The sequence below is a fragment of the Balaenoptera borealis genome, assembly GCF_965194805.1.
Source record: "Balaenoptera borealis genome assembly, chromosome: 17".
NCBI classification, from domain to species: Eukaryota; Metazoa; Chordata; class Mammalia; order Artiodactyla; family Balaenopteridae; genus Balaenoptera; species Balaenoptera borealis.
Window position 1 is genome coordinate 15004249 of NC_138876.1, and position 20264 is coordinate 15024512.

Sequence of the window (20264 nt, forward strand, 5' to 3'; positions counted from 1 at the left end):
GAGATTTTCAGGAGGCCCAGGATCAAAAAGCAGTCTGAGAATACCTTTGTTGCAGTTCTCACCAATGCCATTCAAACAGTTTATGGGCATTCTCTAAGTTCTCAACAACATCTCTGTAATGTAGGATCGGGTCGATTCTACTTCCATTGCACAAAAAACACCGGCTCCCCTGACTCATGATTCCTCTCTGTTGAGGGCTACCTTTCCACTCATTTAACTGCAGTCTGTTTGGGAGAGTGCACAAAATAAGAAGGGATGTACCTGGAGACCCCTCACCCCTCTGATCCTCCCTAGGCTGTCCGCAGTCTACATTCATGACTTATTATCCTGAATGCACGTCAGAATCATGTGGGCCTTTTTTAAAAAAGGTAATGCTGGCCCCCTACCCTCCAGGTTTCTATCAGGTATGGGGTAAGGCCCAGGTGTCCTCAACTTTTAAAAGCTCTCCAGGGCTTCCCTGGTGGCGCAGTGGTTGAGAATCTGCCTGCCAATGCAGGGGACACGGGTTCGAGCCCTGGTCTGGGAAGATCCCACATGCCGTGGAGCAACTGGGCCCGTGAGCCACAACTACTGAGCCTGCACATCTGGAGCCTGTGCCCCACAACAAGAGAGGCCGCGATAGTGAAAGGCCCGCGCACCGCGATGAAGAGTGGCCCCCGCTCGCCGCAACTAGAGAAAGCCCTCGCACGGAAATGAAGACCCAACACAGCCAAAAAAAAAATAAAATACAATAAAATAAAAATAAAGTAACTTTCATCTAAAAAAAAAAAAAAGCTCTCCAGCTGGTTCCCTTGTGCAGCCAGAGGTGTGACCCCACTGATCTGCAGCGTTGCTCGTTAATACGAGTGTGGGAATGGAAAAAGGGGCCATGAGAAGAGGTCACGCCCACCAGTCACGTGTACAGCTTCTTAACAGTCATTGAAAAGCCTCCTAAAAAAAAAAAAAAAAAAAAGAAAAGCCTCCTGAGGACGCGGTTGCTGTGAAATTGGGGGATTTGGATGTGAACTTGGGCTTAGTATGCTGCCTTGTTTTGCTTCAGGTAATTGTGATTCAGGTACGTTTTGACAACTGAGTGTAAACCTTGACAACAGAATGTGTCTGTTTAATGTCTCCTTTTCTTTCTCTTTTGGTACAAGTGCTTTAATCGATTGTCTGATAAACCCACTTCAAGAGCAGATGGAAGAATGGAAGAAAGTGGCCAACCAGCTGGATAAAGACCACGCAAAAGGTACTGGGCAAGGCGGCTGATGCACATTAGTCTCAGGTGGCATGTTGCCGGCTGCTGCCTGTGTCTCTGCTGGGTTCATTGATATCACCCTGAGGACCTGCTCCTTCCCCACTGCTCCTGTGGACATCTCAGTGTTGGAGGATGAGGGGTCAAAAGTGATCCCATTGCAGGACTCAGTGCTGGGTTTTGGGCATGAAGCATCGCTCAGTGGGTAGCCTGATTGCGCTCTGTGACATTATTTGTGATCAGCTGAATTAAAAGTTATTTGTAACAGCAGGCTTAAATGCCAGAGACGCACTTAGGGCATTTCAGCACATTGTGAAAACCAAACTTTTAATGATGTAGGCTAACCTTCAATCAGTGGGTCTCAGTACCTCCTGTGCTAGGTCTGGGGACAGAGTGGTCCAGGCAGACGCCACCCCTGTCAGTCTTCCTGGAGCCGAAGGGTGGGGTGCTGGTGGTATGGAAGGGGCAGGAGACCTTGCTCCACGGATCATACAACCTGCAGTAAGTATGGTGGAGGGAAAGCGTGTGGGCAGATCTGAGGGGATGAAACCGGAAAGGGTTGACTAATAGGTGCTACCAAGAGCATATAAGAGAGAGCCCTGCTCTGATAGGCTCAGGGCTGGTGGGAGGGAAAGGTCGGGGATGGCTTTGTGGGAACTGGTCGAGTTGGTGATTAGTTGATAAGGGTAGCAAAGGAGAGAAGTATCAAGAGGTGACTGTCATTTCAGATGTTCATGCCTGGGTGACGGAGATGCCAACAACAGAGATGGAAAAGTCCAGGGTGGGTGTAGGCTGGTGGGGGAAGAGGAAGTGGCCGGTGGGGATGTGAGTCACGCGGGCTGCCCCTCCTCCGTGTCCACAGTGTCTGGCCTTGGTACTAATGTGAAAGTAAGGCAGCTGGGCCTTTCCCAGTTCTTTTCCATGTGGTCTGGTTTCTCCTGCTGTAGTCTGAGGCGCTCTTTTCTGAATTGTAACATTTGGCCAGCGTCTTGCCACATGGGTTCGTTTTGGAATGAAGCACTGTGGATTTGGGCCTTGGGAAAGTAGATAATACTGAAAATATTTCCTGATACTTAAGCTGAGAAATTGTGAATTTTAAAATTTTTATTAAAATGTTCCCGGGTACCGTGTTTCCTCAAAGCTGGTATGAATGAATACTGTAGGGAAAGACCCCAGTGCATTTTGTTGGTTTTCGTGTTCATATAGCCCCTTTGCTGTAAAATGTCCTCATGAGATTTTTATCATTTCGTATTCCAGTAAAGCTGTTTATTGCATGTCATAGTTTATGCTTTTGGTGATGAAAGTAGTGGCTGTTGCTAAAGTGTTTTCTGTTGAGCTAAGTGGTAAAATTATTCAATATTCTGCTTTCTCTTAGAATATAAAAAAGCTCGCCAAGAGATAAAAAAGAAGTCCTCAGATACACTGAAACTGCAGAAGAAAGCAAAAAAAGGTAATTCTGCAAATTCTGCTGTTAATGTGTTACTTGGGGAAAATGAGCACGTGCTTGATTTTTCTTTGAAGTGGAAAGTCTTCAGTCAGACTGCCTTACATGTAATGGTCCTGTGAACAGATAGGAGCTAATAGAATCTATCTGAACTGAAGTCCCCAAGTGCAGAATATCTATTAATTTGAGACCCTTGCAAAGTTGTACTTGACTCATTCCCTCCCCCCACCCGGTCTCCAAAATTTGACAGTTTCCATGCTTATTGTGTGTTGTGATGAGACCTATAAATTTCTTGGAAGGCTTGGGATAATGCATAAAAGCCTCTTTGCAAATGTTGTATAGTAATTATTGCAGAAATTATGTCATTTTCTCCTCTATCCTTCACAGCCTATAATCTCCAAAACCCTTTATTAAGTCTCGTGAGAATGTTAGAAAAGGCTGCAGTGGGAGCCGGGAATCATTGCTGTGTAGGGAGATTTTTCATGGTGTTCATGAGGGTGGGAGCTGGATAAGGAAAATGAGACTGCTGGTGCAAGATGCCCCTCCTTCCCCCCAGCTGATTGTCATTTGCAAACCAGTTAATTATCAGATCCATGACCCAGCTTTGCTCTTCCGGCTTGAACTGGGAGTTTTAAGAGAAAAATCTAGCTCCATCCACTTTGAAAGCATTTGTAACATTTTACTAAAACCTAACAAGATGTAGGGACTCTCTCTCGAACTTGAGCAGGTGACATTCCCTCTAGACTAATTCTTCTCGATACCACGATTTGGAATTTGCTGCATCACAGCTGATAAAATGGGTTTTCTCCCCCCCATCAGGATGCTCTGTGGGTGGGTAGTATTTAGCGTTTGTTTGAGACAACAACTTTTTAAGGTAGAAATCCCCAAAACCAAATTTCCTCTTTCCTAAGCAAGCAGTTCTCATTTGGAATTAAAAGAAACATCTGGAGAGATGGGATTCTTTGGTAGAAGAGGGGCGAGGACAGGACAAAGTTTTCAAGCTTTGGCATTTCTGAAAAATGTCCCCCCAGTTCTTATAATAACCAGGAGACCATTTCAAGATAAAGACAGCAGGATATTCACCCACAATCAGTTTTTCTGTTAGTATTGGCCCCATTTGTTCCTTTTGGATGTGTTTTCCTGGTCTTGGTGCTTCTGCAGTTTATGTTCTATCTAACTCAGGTACCTGAGAGCTAGCATTCGACAAGTGGAATAGGGTTTGTGGCCAGTAACATTTTAGTGAGTCTAAAGGTAAATGTAAATAAAACTGCCACCATATTACATTGAATCTGAGGTTCCATAAAAGAACAGGATGGTAAAAATTTGGAGCTGAACTCTACCTAGTTGACAACACGTCAGCTTTGAGATAGGAGAGATTAATGAGTTTGGAGAGAGGGTCCAAGGAAGATCTGTGGTTTGGAAAAGGTTTGGGAATTTGGTGAAAGGGATGAGGTAAGAAAAAGTGGAGGTTTTCCTTTCTCTCTTCCAGAGTTTTCTTTTCAGAGGCCTTAAGTTCTTGGCTGCAGTGATAATCCTTTTATCTGAATTCTACATGGAGGCTGAAACAGTCTTCATCTGTCACTCAAAGTCACTGGCATTGTCCAATTAGCAGAATTTGGACCTACAGGGGATGCCTGATAGGTTGATTGCAGTGCAACACAAAAGGATGTTGCTGGTAATTAGACTTGCCCAGGTCTGCTTAGGCTGCCTAGAGAGGATAATGAGTTTCCCATTAAGGCGCTGGATAGAAAGATTTAGGACACATGGAGGTGCCGGACTGTATGACATGAGGGGATGCTTCTGGTCCTGGGACTCGGGCATAATTGACTTTTAGTTGTGAGGTTTCTTGGGGGCACTTGGGCCTGAAGGCTGAGACAGTAGAGGCTGTGATCAGGGGTTTCTGAAGCATCCATCTTTTCAGCCCCAGTCGTATATCTGATGGTCTTGGGCACCATATCCTTTCCAGACAAGGTAGCAGTGATGGTGTTCTTACGCCAAGTCAGATCCGTAGCTTAGAATGTTCTGGATGATTTTCTAGATACTCCAGTGAACAACCAGAAAACAGTTTTTGTTTCTTTCCTTTATAAAAAAATTTTTTTCTAAAATATGTAAGTGCCTTTTAAAACTCACATTTTGTATATTTCTGGGGTGAATGGAGCTTTCTGGGAGGTACCAGAGTTATCATTCTGAGTGAGTGTTATGAAGTGCTCTCCTAGAAGCAGTATGGCCAGAGAACGGAAACACTACAAGCTAAGGGCTGGAAGAAATCTGGTTATTAGAGACTCCCAGTTATTTTGGGGTCTGGTTAGCTGCGGTTTCCCTTTTTGCCTAAATGCCTCTCTGTCGGTTTCATCTCCCTCAAGTGCTCAAGTGGTAGCTTCCTAGACTCTTGACTTTTAAAGTGTTGGTAGTTCCTTCTGAGATTTATCCAATGCTTTGGATACATTTTTTTTTTTTTGTCCTGATAGAACTGAATCTGGTTTATACAGTGCAATAATCACTTCCTCTTAAATATGTTTTCAGAAGGTCATCAAACAGCTTTCTGCCACTCCTTTTTCCAAAACTGTGATCTTTGATCTAAAAAAATCTTCTGACTCTCCTTTTCAAAGTTTAAATGCCTGTATGCATTTAAGCATGGGTCTGGCACTTCCCTTTGACCTAGGCAGGCACATATGGGGTGTGATTTTTGTGTGCGACTAATTTACCTTAACTTTCACTCTGCAGCTGTAGCACCTTTTGCCACATTCTTTGTTTGACTCTTTTTTTATTATGCTATAGAAGGGTAATTTGTACTCTAAAGGTATTTAAATATCACTGTCAAAAAACTCTTAATGGTTTTTTGGGTTTGATTAGACTTTACCTTAAAATCATTTTAAAACAACTTGACATGTGCTCCAGCTGTGGGTGAATGTACCTATTTTTGTGGAAGGCAGGCTATTGAACACCTACCGGGCGTAAAAACTAGGCAGGGAGTTGGGGGCTGGAGGAATGGTCCCCGCCCTCCGAGAAGTTCCAGGCCAGCGCCCAGGGTCAGTGCATGGGGCAGAGCCGCCTTGTTGACTGGTCAGGGGGACAAGACAAAGGCAGCCAGGAGGGTGGGGAGGGGGTGTGGAGCTGACCCAGAAGCCCCAGGTTCTGAGTGGCATCTCTTGAACCCTCATCGAGCCCTGCTGCTTGACGTCAGCTCGTGACCCTTGAGGTCCTAGAGCTGGTTGTCACCCAACTGGGGGAAGTAAGAGACGATCAGAAGTGGGAAACATTTTATGCTGTTTGCCCACTTCTGCCACCTTACTGTATAGCCAGTAAGCCTTATTTCTCATTTAGTTAACTCCCATATTATTATTAATTTTAATTAAAAAATTAATTATGGTAAAGCCTTCTGTTTCCATCTGTAACTACTAAAAGTTTATCAGAGACGTTGAGGGAGGGAACTGGAACATTTTAATATGTTAACCCTTGAGCCTGACGTTGAGATAGTTGTTTTCACCAGAGGCTGCAAAGCTAGTATTACAAACCTAATAAACAGACTCCCAGAGTCCCATATTAGCATATTATTTGCTATTATACAAAAATTTTAAGTTCTTTAATTTAAAAAAATTTTTTTTAATTTTCATTTTCACCCCAGCTTGAACTTTCGATCCTGGTTTCCCTAGTTACTTTTCAAGTTACAATAAATTACACTTGAAAGCTCTTCTTGTTAAAGCATCTTAATTGGCTTCTTACAGGAATATAGTCTTCATCTCTCTTTTTAAGAGAAAACCTTGCTGCATTCTCTAGGGGTGCTGATTACTAACTAGGAAGATGTCTGTTTAGATGGGAAGGAAAGACTATTAGCAAGTCAAGGAAGGGAACTTGGATTTGCAGCTCTTGGTGGATGTGAGTTTAATCGCCCCAATGTAGAATTCGGTGGCAAGCCACGGACTGTTTTAACACATGAAAGAAAGGTAAGACTGCTGCTCGAATACCAGTTTGACTTTATTATTTTCCTTTTTGTGTCAATTGTGTATCCTGCACTTTCTCACCGCACGCCCCCCCCTGCCAGTGGACGCTCTCGGTAAGTCTGTCATCCTGAATCTCTGGTGGCTGGTCACGGTGTGGTCCTTACTGTGGGCTTTCCGTGGTTGTCCAGACCTATGCTAGTTGCCCCAGTTTTCCTGCCAGTTCAGAACAATCAGTGGCGCCTACTTAATCTTCCATAACTTTAAGAAAACTCTGTGTGTGTGTGTGTGTGTGTGTGTCTGTTTCAATCAATCATTTTCTTTCTTTGAAGTCTGGCCCTTTAATGGGTTAGCTCAACATTCTAAGAGTCTTTGCATCCTCATAATTCAGCCTTAGACTCATGGAAAAAAGAAATACAGAGTGACTTAAACCCTCCTTTCCACAGGAAATAAATATAACTATACATACATATCTAAGTGTATATGTGTGTATTTATATCACAAACAAAACGTGGAGAGCTACGCTAAATAACTCCTCAAAATAATTCCCAAATCGGATTTGGTTGTATTAAGCTTGCCACATATCTTTAACTTTGTCCCCCCAGGACCATATAGTTTTTTCGAAACCAACCATTTATTTTAAAAAAAATCAAAAGTATTTCTTATTTCAGCAGAGTTTGTGGAATGCTTCATTTCAAAGGTATCAGATCTTCAAATTCAGTAATCAAAATGATTCTTCTTGACTGAAAATTGACTGTCATTCTGTGGGTGACAACGCTACTAAAACCTCAAGTCGCTTTCGGTGTCTCGTGGCTGTGCCTGTGTCTCGCAGAGGTCTGTCTGTGAGCTGTCCGTTTAGCTTATCTTGCCTGACTGTGCCCGAGTGTTCTCTGAACCTTTGCACTGAGCAGCTCCAAAGAGGTTTTTGTGTTGGATTCTGTCATCTACGATGAACCCGAACCACACAGGTCCCCTCTGACAGGTGGGGCTGGGATGACCTGCCGTCGCGGGGGACGCAGCTCTGCCTCCCTCCCGTCACGTTGATGTTGGGATAGTGTCCCCCACCTTTTAAAGGTGATAATCCTCTCCAGTCCTCAGTGTTGTGGTTCTGAGACAGCTTGAACAGTTTTTAGTGCACCTTTGGGAGGAAGGTAAGACACAGCCATTCTTTTGCTAATCGTGATAAAATTCATATAACATAAAATGCACTGTTTTAACCATTTTAAAGTGTACATTTCAGTGGCTCTAGTGCATTCTCAATGCTGTGCAACCATCACTACTGTCTAATTTCAGAACGTTTTCATCACCCCAGAAAGAAATCCCTTTCCTTTTAAAGCTGTCCTGCCCCATTCTCCCTCCCCCCAGCCCGTGACAGCTGTTCATCTGCTTTCTGTCTCTATGGATTTGCCTATTCTGGACATTTCTTATAAAGGGAATCATACAATATGTGGCCTGTTTGAGGACACAGAGTTTCACTAGAACCTTTGCTTGAAAGCCTGGCCTGAGTCAGTGGAGTAAATGGGGCGTGCTCTCTGTTTTAAGTGACCGACAGTAGGATTAAGGATGAGAAAAGGAACCACGCAGCCTTTTGTGACTTAGATTCTGCCCATCGTAGGGAGAATCTCTGCAGCCCCCTCTAGTTCTCTGTCTTGCAGGGGCCAGTTCACAGGGCTGAGCCACAGTGACATATTATAGCAGTGAACTTGGGGGTAAAAACTTCAGAAAGCTGTGTGGCTTGAAGCCCTCATAAATTTAGTTTACAAGTTTTAAATCATGTTTGAACCTGGAGATCTGTATTTTAACAAAGTTTCATGGTAGTTAAAATGTCCTGGTTTAACAAAAGAAGAAAATAATACGTATATACAGAACTTTCCCTCGGTCAGTTAGAAGTATTTACCTTGAATCTTGCGTAAGCAGTGACTGGGGGCCTCCTCCACAGGGGAGAAATTTACAACTCAATAAAGTGTAGTGAGCCAGGGATACACTGCTCCCTCCAGGAACTGAGACTCTAGCGGGAGGAAACCAATTATAGTCGTTCCTCGGTATCCGAGGGGCATTGGTTCCAGGACCTGCCTCAGACTATGAGATGCTCAAGTCCTGTAGTCCGCCCTCCATATCCACGATTCCGCATCTGCGAAGTCAACCAAGGATTGTGAAGATAGTGCACGATCCATGGTTGGTTGAATCCACGGATGCGGAACCTGTGGATTTGGAAGCCGATTCCATATTTATTGAAAAAGATCCATACATAAGTGGACCCGTGTTCAAACCCGTGTTATTCAAGGGTCAACTGTAGTTTAATCTGGTGAGCTCAGCACCACGATGCGTATGAGCAGAAGATGTAGCAGCTGGGCAAGGCGCAAGGAACCCATGTACGCTTGGTGTGGGTGGGTGATGAGGAGGATGAAGAGGGATGAGCTGGTGGAGAGTGGGACGAGGGCTGCTCAAGGTAGAGGGGACAGTGTGAGCCATCACCATTTAGACGGGAGCACCAGAACTGTGGGAAAGGTGACCATGCTGCAGAGGGGGAGTGCGGGTGATACCCCAAGTCAGCTTTTGGGGAGACTGCCAGTTCCACCTTGGGTGAACTGAGAACCACAGTGACACCCTGTGTCAGCCTCAGCTACCTGCCTCCAGATGGTTCTATCACTCGGCCCCATTTCTGATCAGACCCCCATACTGGACTCAACTTCTCCATCCATCATCCTTCTTTTCTTCCATGCGGAGAAAGCAAAAAGCCTGTGCAATGCTGAATCCTTTCCACTGGCGCAGTGGTTTCCGCGGCCCCTGGCTGCATCAGGGTGCATGTTTGCATTTCCTCACCCGTTTCTTCTGTGCTTACAAAACTGGCAAAACTGCAGTCAATGAGTGGATCACTCTCCCTGCCTCAGTGGTGAAAACAGTATGTCTCAGCCACCTCCATCCACTCCCCCTTTTGGTTTTTGAAAAGGAGTAGCCCTGGGAGCCCTCTTGCTCAGAGGGAACTCCCACCTGCAGATCTGAAGTCTGGCTTATCTGTTCATGGGTCAGCTGACTTTCTCGCCTGGCACAGAGGCTTCTTTGCTCCGTTCCTACTGCCGAGTTAGGGGAGATGGAGAAGAAGCAGACCGCTCAGAAGGTGGTGTGGCCTGCACAAAGAGACCCTCTCAGCGGTTAACCCCATCTGTCGTGGGTGTGCCTCCAGGAGTGGTCAGGAATTGTCATGCCCCCAGGACCTCCTGGGCCCCTGGAGTCAACATGGAGCCAAGGGTGGCCCGCCCTGTATTGCCGGCGAGCTAGGTTGCAAGACCCAGCCCTGGAAGAAGGCAGCGACACCCAGAAATCTCCTCTGGATGTTTTCTCCGACCACCTCCCCGTGATGCGTGTCAGCTGTCTGCAAAGGGACAATCGAAAATAACAACGGTCCTTTCTGAAGGCTGACGTGAGGTGGTGAAAAGAGCTGGTCCATGATTCCAGGTGTCTTCCCCACTTCCTGCTCACCTCCAGTGGGCATCCCTGGAGGGGGATGGATTGCCACACCAGTGCGGTTGGGAAAAGGGTACTTTGAGCCCAAACCAATGCTTGTTCTATATTGGAACTAAAGCTGGAAAAGTTCCTTCTGAGGTCGAGGGGGTGACTGTAAATGCAGACGGGTGATCACTTAGACCTCCAGGGGTTGTTTGACCACTTGTATGTAGCCTAGCGGTCTTTCTGGATATTTAGATGCAACTGCACATAACATAGCAGGGAAGATTATTGAGTCACTGCTTCATTCTAGGCTTGGGAAAGGTGTTATAAGAGTGCACACATTTAATTATGCAGGAAATAATTGAATGGGTACAGTTTTACTAAATGGGACAACCTGTGTGAAATGGACTTTTTAATGAGTCAGAGTTAGAGAACCACAGCCTGACATAAGGTTCTGACCCTAGAAATGCCAGGTAAAGCAGTCAGCAGAGTGAGGAGAGAGAAGGGAGAGGTCAGCGGGTGATGCAGCCGACCCTGCCAGCCTGTGCTAACGGGCCGATGGGGGAAAAGCATAACGAAGGGGCAGCCCGACTCCTTCGATCTTAGTACAAGCAGCGGTGGTCAAACTTTACTTTTTAGACCCCGGGTGGCATTCGGAACGCTGTACCTAACTGCAGTCAATAGGGATGTTGGAATCTAACCCAAGAAGTTCCTGAAAGGGACTGTTGCATTTTGAGATGAAAGCATGTAGTCCTCGGAGGCCAGGGGACTCATTCGTCATACTTCACACCAGGGAATTCTAGGTAAAAACAGACCAAACAGATCCCCCCGAGGCCCAGAGCTACGAGCTCCCTTCCTTCGCAGAGTTGGTCTCTGGGAAAGCCTTGCCCCGATGCAGCTCATCAAGTGCCTTGCTTGTGACTCTGGCTGCAGATGGCTGATTGGGGGAGCGGAAACAGATGCCCTGAAACGTCCCTGTGCATGACGAGACTGTTGGCAAGGTTTGGAGCGCCTGGCTTCCCTGTGGCTGCATTTAGAAGCTGGGAAGATGCATTTACAGTGGGGGAGGCGGGGGGCAGGGAGAGCGCACAGCAGGAGCCCAGTGCTTTTCTCCGTGTTAATTTTGCCGGAGGACGAAAAGGACGACGTGCTTGAAATATCGATTCCTTGCACAACGTGGTTTTGATGTACCCCGAGAACGCTGAGCCGGTGTTGCGGGTGCAGGACTGGACGGCCGGGGTGTAGTCCTGCCCTTCTTGAGTTGCAAGCCATTCACAGTTTTCGCGGGGTTAGTTGCTTCACTTCCGGCGCCTCTCTTTCATTCATACATCCCCAGTGACCGCCGCAGAGGAGCCCTGTGAGGCAAGCGCGCATCTTCGCTCATTCAGGAAGTAGATATAAAGTGTCTCCTCTGGGCTACACCCCCTTGGCAGCCATGGAAGCAGAAGGAGCCTCTGCCCTCAAGCCGTCCCCGCGGAGGCCTTTATGTTCTAACATCAGTCCTCTGACACCAACAGGGTGTCCTGCAAGTCACATCCGTTCAGATACTAACTATCCGGAGTTGGCTTAGCTAAGGACTCAGTCCCACAAGACTTCCTCCTCTTCAAGATTCACCAGCCACAAGTGGGGTCCGCAGGCTACCCACCCTTCCTCCCAGCCCATCTCAAGTTTAGGCTCTCACGTGAACCCCCTCAGGTTTGACAATTTGTTATAAGGACTCACAGAACTCAGGAAAGTGCGGTACTTACAGCTGCTGACTTATTATAAAGGAAACCACTGAGCGCCCAGGTGAAGAGCTCCGTAGGATGCAAGGTGGGGCGGGCGTGGGCACAGAGCTTCTGTGCCCTCGCCAGGCACGCTGATGGATTCACTGGAGCTCGCCGCTTCAGAGTTTTTGTCACATTTTATCGTTACGGAGGCATGCTGTCCCCTGCTGCGGTGCGCCGGGTTAGAAGGACTTCAGAGATGCTGCGCGACTGCCGATGGCACCTGCCACTTCCCGAGCGCTGACCACGTGCTGGCCGTTGTGCTGAATGCTCTAGTGAATGAGTCCATTTGGTTGGTCTTAGAACAACCATGTGAACCCAGTACTGTTTTTTATATTTAACAGATGAGTGGAAACTGAGGCACAGCCTGTTGAAAGAATAACAGAAATTAAGTTTGTTTGAAAATGTTTAAGTCAAAAGAAAAAAAAAAAGGAAATGGTTAAGTCCAAAAGCTTCCAATCTTATCTGATCAAATCTCTCTCTCTTTTGATTTCTGGTTGGTTTTGCTTTGGGGAATTGATCAAAAACCGCTGCAGGATATTAAGAGTGGAAGATAATATATGTAGCGATAATAAGGATAGCCACCTTTTGGTGGAAAAAGAATTTTTCACTCCAAATTCTAATCTCCAGCATCACCTTGCATGTCTATTTCTGAAACTATACCCCCATGTTTCAGTATTTATATCCCGTATTCCATTGACTTCATATGCCATCAGTTGTAAGATGCACTATTATTTTCTGAATGATGAAAAAAGAAAAAAAAATGCCGATTACACTATGACATCCCCACTGACTGTAAGACATCTTAATTTGTAAGGTATAAACGTGAAAAAGTGGGCATCTTCAGATGAAATTTGGTATTTGCATGAGTGTGTCAGGGGCAGATGGAAGTCATTTTGTGGGATTCTAGTGGCTTCTCCATACGTCTGTCTGGGGGAAAAGAGGACTTCGGATGTGTTCCTGACGGTGAGCTTGGCCCAGTGTGTCTTGGGTTGGTTCTTGCCCGTTGGAAAGCCCTTTGCCTGCATCTGGCTTGGTTCAGCCACGAGGCTCAGGTATGGGCTGCAGTGTGTGTAGGAAGAGGCTGGGAGGTTCCAGATAACGCTAATCACTTGACTGGCTTTTTGATCAGGCTGTTACTATGTAGAACGTTTAGCCCCTTCCGCCTTGTTCCCAGGGTTTATGTTTGCTGTGAGCATGAAGCTACAAAGAATGTGGGCTTCTGAATGAGAAAGACGGAGGGTTGCATCTGTCTGCACCTATTCCTAGCTCAGGGACTTGCAAGCCACCCTAGTTCCCTCAGTCTCAGTTTCCCCCTCTGCCAAATGGGGGTGTTAATTCCTGCGTTGAACGTTTATGTGTATGGAGATTAAGGAAAATTAAAATGTAAATGTTGGGAAAATATGGGATCTTGGTTTCATTCCAGAAAGCTTTGTGACCTCTACCTACTTTAAAAAAAAATCAAATTCTTTTCTCCTTTAGGGGTGCTGCTTTGGCCCATGACATGGCGCCCATTAATAGTGCTTTGCCCCAGAAGCATTTTTTGTAAAGAGAATAATCATCTGATTTCCCCTGTGCAGGGAGTAAGGGGCTGCTGGCTGTTGTTTAGCGGAGTTCTCCAGCATGAATCCAACCAAGACCTGGAAACTGGCAGGGGAAAAAAAAATTCTCGAGACTGAGTTGACTCAGATTTTCCAGAAAAGGTCACAAGCAATGCTTTGCTCAGGAATTTTGTCTGGAAAGCCTGTTTAAGGCACCTCCTCTCTTCTTTTGGCTGATGGGCAGCCCTGGAATTTGCTCATTTTCCATTGTTAGGCCATTTAAGGGCATGATGGTAGAGCCACGAGCAAACTCAGATCAGGCTATTTTATCAGTGCCTCATTCATTCGCAAATATTTGAGTACCTGCCTTACGAGCAGGTGTGCTGACAGAGAAGGTACAGCACTGAACAAAAATATTTGTGGTTTCTATCCTCGTGGGGCTTCCTGATCAGTAGGGGAGACTGCCATCAATCAAAGAACTGGAGAAATAAAGATAAAATTAGAATTGGGAGGAGTGTCGTGAAGGCTATGTATAAGGAACTTCTGAGAATCAAGTAAGAGAATTTAATCTGGTGAAAGAGTTCAAGGAGGGCTTTCGTGAAGAACCGGGACCTGCAGGATGAACAGGTGCTAGACGGGTGGGGAGGGAGAGCGGATGTGTAGGTATGGAGCCAGACCCTGGAGAAGCGCCTGGGAAGTGGACAGAGGAGGGAAGGGGGAAAGGCAGACGGTGGTCTAAGAAGCTGACCCACGCATGCCTTGCGGGACAGGCCATGTTAAGGACATTAGACTTTTCTTGAAAGCAATGGGAGCTACTGAAAAGTGATAAGATTTGCATTTTGAAAGGAATTTGGGGCTGTTCTGGGTGAGCTGGTCCAAATGCAATCAGGGTGGCCTATTAGGGGCTGATGGAGCTGTCCAGGTGAGAGATCAAGATGGCACAGTGAGGGTGGCAGTAGCAGAGGTGAAATAGGTGACAGAGTCGAGTCCATGTGGGAGCTGGCGTGACCAGGACCTGTACTGAGGTCATCGGCAGTGGCTCTCCTCACATTGCTGATGGGAGGGAAGTGAACGGGTTTTTGTATATTAAGTCAGTGCCAATACTACTCTGAATTTGTGGACCTAGAAAGACGACTGTATCTTAAAACCAATACATCCAACAGGGACATGGAATAATTTCTTCCACAGTAGTTTTCTTATAAATATAATTACATGTTGTATTAGTGAATTTAAGAAATAAACATTGTGTTTTTAGATTATGATATATCCTACATGGAAATGTACTCACTATAATTATAGCAGTCTTCATAGATTATACTTATTTTAGAATACTACAATTTGGAAGTCCTTTAGTTATAACATAATACACATTGAAAATAACTTGACTAATCATAGAATAATTTAAGTTTATATTTACCAGATTAGGTAACACTTGGTTCTAGTAACTTTGCTTTCCTATGTCAGTGTATTTTTAAAAGTCAGTGTCTTTAATTACAGATAGGTGTGTGCCTTATAACTTGTGAAAGGACGTAAAGATACCTCCCCAATTTCTTAGAGTTATAAGTTGGTATTGAAAGAAATTGCTACCATCATCAAACCTCCCTCCTCTGGAGTTAAGAACACGCTGACTTGGTCTGCAGCCCTCAGTGGTTCCTTAGCTGGAGCATCCTTGGAGAGCCTGGGAGGCTTACAAGGAGGCGTCTGGAGCAGCCGCAACCGTGTGGCCTCACCTGCAGGGCCCGGGGTTGGCCAGGCTGTTTGGCAGGCTGCAGAGACACAGGGAGTTTCATTACCAGAGGGCTTGTATCATGTACACATTCGGTGTATGTGGATTCATCTGCGCAAGCCAGCATTTTATTTATTTAAAAAAAATTTTTTTTTGGCCGTACTGCAGGGCTTGCAGGATGTTAGATCCCCGACCAGGGATCGAACCCCGGGCCCTCCTCAGTGAAAGCATGGAGCCCTAACCACTGGACCTCCAGGGAATTCCCAGAGTTTCCTCTATTTTAAAATGCTGGGGAATTCCCTGGTGGTCCAGTGGTTAGGGCTCCGTGCTTTCACTGCCGAGGGCCTGGGTTCGATCCCTGGTCGGGGAACTAAGATCCCCGACGGCAGCGTGCCGCATGGCCAAAAAAAAAAAAAAAAAATAGAGAAAACTCCCAATCTCTTGGGGCTGGAGGTGCACCCACCCGCCCACCCTCCATGAGGCCTGTGTCAAGAGGGAGCCCTTGCTTCCCTTCAAGTCCCCTGGGAGAATGGGAGGATGCTTTGACAAGTGTCTTGTCTACCAAAAACTTGTGAAACCTGTGACTCAGGGGCCAGGTAATGTGTGAGGGTGGCTCTCTGGCATTCTGGCGGAAGGAATGGAAACAGTGACCATGGTAGAGAAACTGGAAGACCTGGTAGAATTATGGGTGGGTTGGGGGGGGCGGATGGGAGATGGTGACTGATGACTGAGTGGAGGAATGGGTGAGTGGGTCACCTTGAAAATACAGCGAAACTTCTCAGAGCAAATTCTCACGTAATGTAATTGTCGGATAAAATCCCTCCAGCGTGGAATTAAACACTGTGTATTGCTGTACCCAGCATACGTTTGTGCTCACCTGACTAGTGAGGTCTCCACATACGGAGCACGGACTGTACTTGAATGCCATCTAAGGCGGTTTCGAGGGTGACCTTTGACTGCCCATGATATTCCCCTTTTGTGCTAACTTAGGACTTAACCCCTGCCAAAAATCCAGTGACTTTTGCTAGTTGGATGTTCTTGACGCCTGACTGCCTCTGTTTCCAAATGAAGCTTTCTCATCTGCTTGTGAGAAAATACAGAATATATTCCTACATACGAGGCAGTTTTCCCTGACCCTCTACTTTGTCAAACCAAATAACACATTGCATTTAGTGTTCTCTATGGCAGCGGTCCCCAACCTTTTTGGCACCAGGGACCGGTTTCATGGAAGACAGTTTTTCCACGGACGGGGGGTGGGGAGGGAGGTTCAGGCGGTGACGTGAGCGATGGGGAGCGATGGGGGGCGATGGGGGGCGATGGGGGGCGGCAGATGGCGCTTCCCTCGCTCGCCCACCGCTCACCTCCTGCTCTGCAGCCCGGTTCCTAACAGGCCTCGGACAGGCCAGGGGTTGGGGACTCCTGCTCTGTGGCCTTCGCATTCTTAAGGAGGGGTACGTGGTGACTGGTCAGGCCCCTTCCCAGGAGGCGAGTGGAATCCAGTCCCTCGGCTTGAGGCAGCCGGCGGAGGAGGAGGAGGAGGAGGAGGAGTCCAGGGTCAGAGGGTCAGGTGGTGTGGGCTCTGTCCCGACTCTGCCTGCCCCCCTGAGTGGCCCTGGACAGTCCCTCCCCTTCTCTAGGCCTCCACCTCCTCTGAACTGGGAGCAGGTTTGCTTGGATAACCCCTACCGCCCCTCCACTCCAATATTCTGTTTAAAACATCTATTGAGTACTTGTTGTATACACCTATTGAGTACTTGTATACACAGATGGCATTTCACTGGGGGCTGGACTCGGAGAGTCCAAGCCTCCGTCCTGAAGGAGTTTAGAAATTCTTCCTCTGGTTCAGGTGGTAGGTGAGCATGGGAGCCCAGTGTGGAAGCTCAGGCGCTGGTCTCGGGGACAGTCCCCTTCTTGTCCCCAGATCAGGTTTACAGTTGCCACACCCTCTGACACAGTGCCTATTTGCCCATGTTTATACAGACTTCTGTAAAAGGCCAGATTGTAAGTCTTCTCAGTCCAGGGTCCAAACAGTCTGCGTCACAACCACTTTACTCGGCAGTTGTGATGAGAGCGGGTATAGACAACCTGTAAATGAATGGGCGTGGCTGGATTCAAATAAGACTTTATAAAGACAGTTGCCTCACCAAGCTCTAGAGTTGTCAACAAGGCTAGAAATGGGTGCCTCTGCATAACTGGGCTGTGTGGACAGGACCAGATGATGCCCAGGCATGGGCCAGGCTCAGCACCCAGGCCCCCTTCAGTCCTCCACCAGCAGAGACCTGACTGCAGGTCTTTCTGCTGCTGGGCTTGTTCTACAGGAAGGGCATTCAGGACTCTCCACTAGGGAATTAAAGTAACTGCCAAGGCGTCCCAGGGGCCCCCCAGAGCCAAGAGAGCTGATGCTTGCCACCTTTGTATTCCGGGACAGAAACTTCTGTCTAAACAGAGGCTCTTTCATTGAGGATGACCCAACAAAGCCAGCTTGTGCCCATTTTTGGCAACATCCGTAGGCCCTCACCTTGTTCATCCCTTAGCCTCTTCAGAGTGCAGGTCAGGACGAGTTACCCCAGGAAATTTTACTTGTCATGAATAAACCAGGATAAATATGCTCTTTGGGCATTGGAAATTGGAAGTGGCTGGTCCTAGAAAAACAGCTTCTTTAAATCCTTTCTGGGTATAAATACATACTTTTTAAAAGTCCTGGAAAATTGTGGTTTCTACTCCAGCAAGGACCTGAGGGAGGAGGGCATTGGTTCCAGCAGCTGGTGTTTCAGCATGCCAAGCTTGGGGCTTTGTTTCGTTTGCAGGGCGAGGTGACATCCAGCCCCAGTTGGACAGTGCGCTCCAAGACGTCAACGATAAGTATCTCCTGTTGGAAGAAACAGAAAAGCAGGCAGTCCGGAAGGCTTTGATCGAAGAACGTGGCCGGTTCTGCACCTTCATCTCTATGCTGCGGCCCGTGATTGTGAGTCAGTGGGAAGTTCCAGAAGGCGTAAACTGCCAGTTTGGAGGAGAACCTCCTTATTTATCCTGGAGTCATTAAGAAGCTGCGGTGTGTCAGGAATCATGATAGTGGAGTCATTTTTATGGATGAATAGTTGTCTGCAAGTTGCTGATGGCTGCACGGCCCAGTCTATCTTCTAAGCACTGATGGTTCCACTTACTTTTTCTCCCCAAGTCAAGAAGGCCCTGTAGAGTGGTTCTCAAAGTGTGGTCCCCAGGCCAGCCGCAGCACCTGGGAACTGGTTAGAAAAGTACATGCTCAGGCCCAACCCAGCCCTACTGAATCCACAACTCTGTGGGTGAGGACCCAGTCATCTGGGTTTTAAACAAGTCCTCCAGCTGATTTTGAGACCCACTGACCAAGCTGAATGCCAAGGAGTGACTGTGAGGTTAATATGGGAAAAGCCTCAGTGAATCAATGCAGACTTATTTTTTAAGTAAATCGGCTACATGCCTTGAACACTTCTGCTGTAGGTGTTCTTGAAGCCGGTAGAAGTGCCCCAGCTCCCTTTGCTCAGCCCTAGCAAGATGCCCAAATCTGAGTTCTTCCCCTGAGCATAGCACTTTTCCATGACTCGTTCTTCCCTGGTCCCACAGCTGCAGCTTGGTACATTGGTAACGTTGAATGACTGTTTCTTCCATAGTCCCCCATTCCTGCCTCACTTGCCATTGATTAAGTTGGTGGAAAAAACAAGAAAGAAGGGGGAAGTTAACCTCCAGTGAACACACATGTGCTGTCACAAAGGGCTATCAGATCTGGACCAAAATATCTCCAAATGGTTGTCATCCACTGAAGCCGAGTGACTTCGGGGGTGGGGAGGGCGGGTCGTGGCCTGCAGAAGGGGCTGTGCTGCAGGATCCTGTGAGGACACGCAGGCGGACCACCCTAGCAGGCCCACCAGCCCCCAGACACTTCGAGGAAGGCCCACGTGTTTTCTGTGGCTCGTTCACCCCTGTTCCAGGTGCACAAGTCTCTCCATGATTATGGCTGATTTCGTTTTCCTCTCCACTTCCTCCAAAAAAGGGCTGGTAATGGCTTCAGCAAAGATGTACCAGTCCCTGCATGCCTTTTCTGAAAAGCTGAAAGCGTTAGATAGTGTCCCTAATAAAAACAGTTGGATCAAAATGATAAAGTGAATCACTCATGATAACAGGTTGTGAATTACTTTCAGGAAGAAGAAATCTCAATGCTAGGGGAAATAACTCACCTGCAGACCATATCAGAAGATCTGAAAAGCCTGACCATGGACCCTCACAAACTGCCCTCCTCAAGTGAACAGGTAGGAGTCAAGGGGTAAGCATGGGAGAGAAAGCCAAAGAGATAAAGGTTCAAGGCCCTGAGGGTTCCTTGCGGCAATATCTCATTTAAAATAACATTCACGTTTTACATTGTGAAGCATAATAATCTTCCCTAGTCATTATACAGCACCTACTGTGTACCAGGCTCTGCTCTAAGCTCTTTACATAGACTTCATCTACTATTATCCCCATTTTACAGAGGAGGACCCTTGAGGCACTGAGAGATAAAGTCACTTAATCAGGTAGTTATTGGTAGAACTGGGATTTAAACCAAGCTGTCAATTTCCAGAGCCCATGCTCTTAACCATGTGTTCACCGACCCCCTAGAAATAAACTCTCCTAGGGACATGTCAGTGGTGTATCTTGGTCATCATTGTGAATCATTCTCACTGAATTTTTCCCATTCTAAGTAAGTAGTGCATGAGGATTTCTCTTATCTTATGAAAAAGGTGACTTTTAAAATGTTGATTCATTTGGTTCATGTGACATTAACACTGTATCCAGTGGGAAGAGACATATTTGGGGGAACAGGTGATAAATCATGTGCTGGCCTTTGCCTTTTGTATAAAGTTCTTATCACTGCCTTGGGAGCCAGCTAGGAAGACAAATTTGGGAGTTTATATTTTCCATCCTATGAAATTGTGTTTATCAGACTACAACCTGCAGGTATTCATTCAGTAAGTAGACATTTATTGAGCACCTACTATATGAATGGAAGGTAGACCTTATACTCAAACAGCTCTTTGTCAAGTAAGGGAGACAGATGTAGAAGTAATTGTGAAAGAATTGGTTTGCTCTTGATTCTGTCAGGTTTTAAGGGTCAAACAGGGCACAAGTGACCATTGAATATCAGGTAGCTAAGATGT

The 20264-nt window shown here is 46.6% G+C and overlaps 1 protein-coding gene and 1 long non-coding RNA gene across 18 annotated transcripts in view; one reads left to right on the forward strand and one right to left on the reverse strand.

Moving 5' to 3' along the window:
* MTSS1 (MTSS I-BAR domain containing 1) overlaps nucleotides 1–20264 on the forward strand; it is a 164944-nt gene that overhangs the window by 131350 nt on the left and 13330 nt on the right. For 10 of the 17 annotated variants that reach the window (XM_082363075.1, XM_082363079.1, XM_082363076.1 and 7 more), the window contains 5 exons: nucleotides 1137–1228; nucleotides 2610–2684; nucleotides 6721–6732; nucleotides 17904–18061; nucleotides 19272–19379. In XM_082363075.1, coding sequence (XP_082219201.1) covers nucleotides 1137–1228; nucleotides 2610–2684; nucleotides 6721–6732; nucleotides 17904–18061; nucleotides 19272–19379 — 445 coding nt within the window. The remainder of the gene's footprint in view (nucleotides 1–1136; nucleotides 1229–2609; nucleotides 2685–6720; nucleotides 6733–17903; nucleotides 18062–19271; nucleotides 19380–20264) is intronic. The other 7 variants (XM_082363071.1, XM_082363077.1, XM_082363070.1 and 4 more) reach the window with 1 other exon arrangement.
* On the reverse strand, nucleotides 836–1125 carry LOC309614579. Its single transcript, XR_014236295.1, has 2 exons — nucleotides 960–1125; nucleotides 836–927 (listed from the first exon to the last, which is right to left on the reverse strand). It is a non-coding gene; the product is annotated as an uncharacterized lncRNA (long non-coding RNA).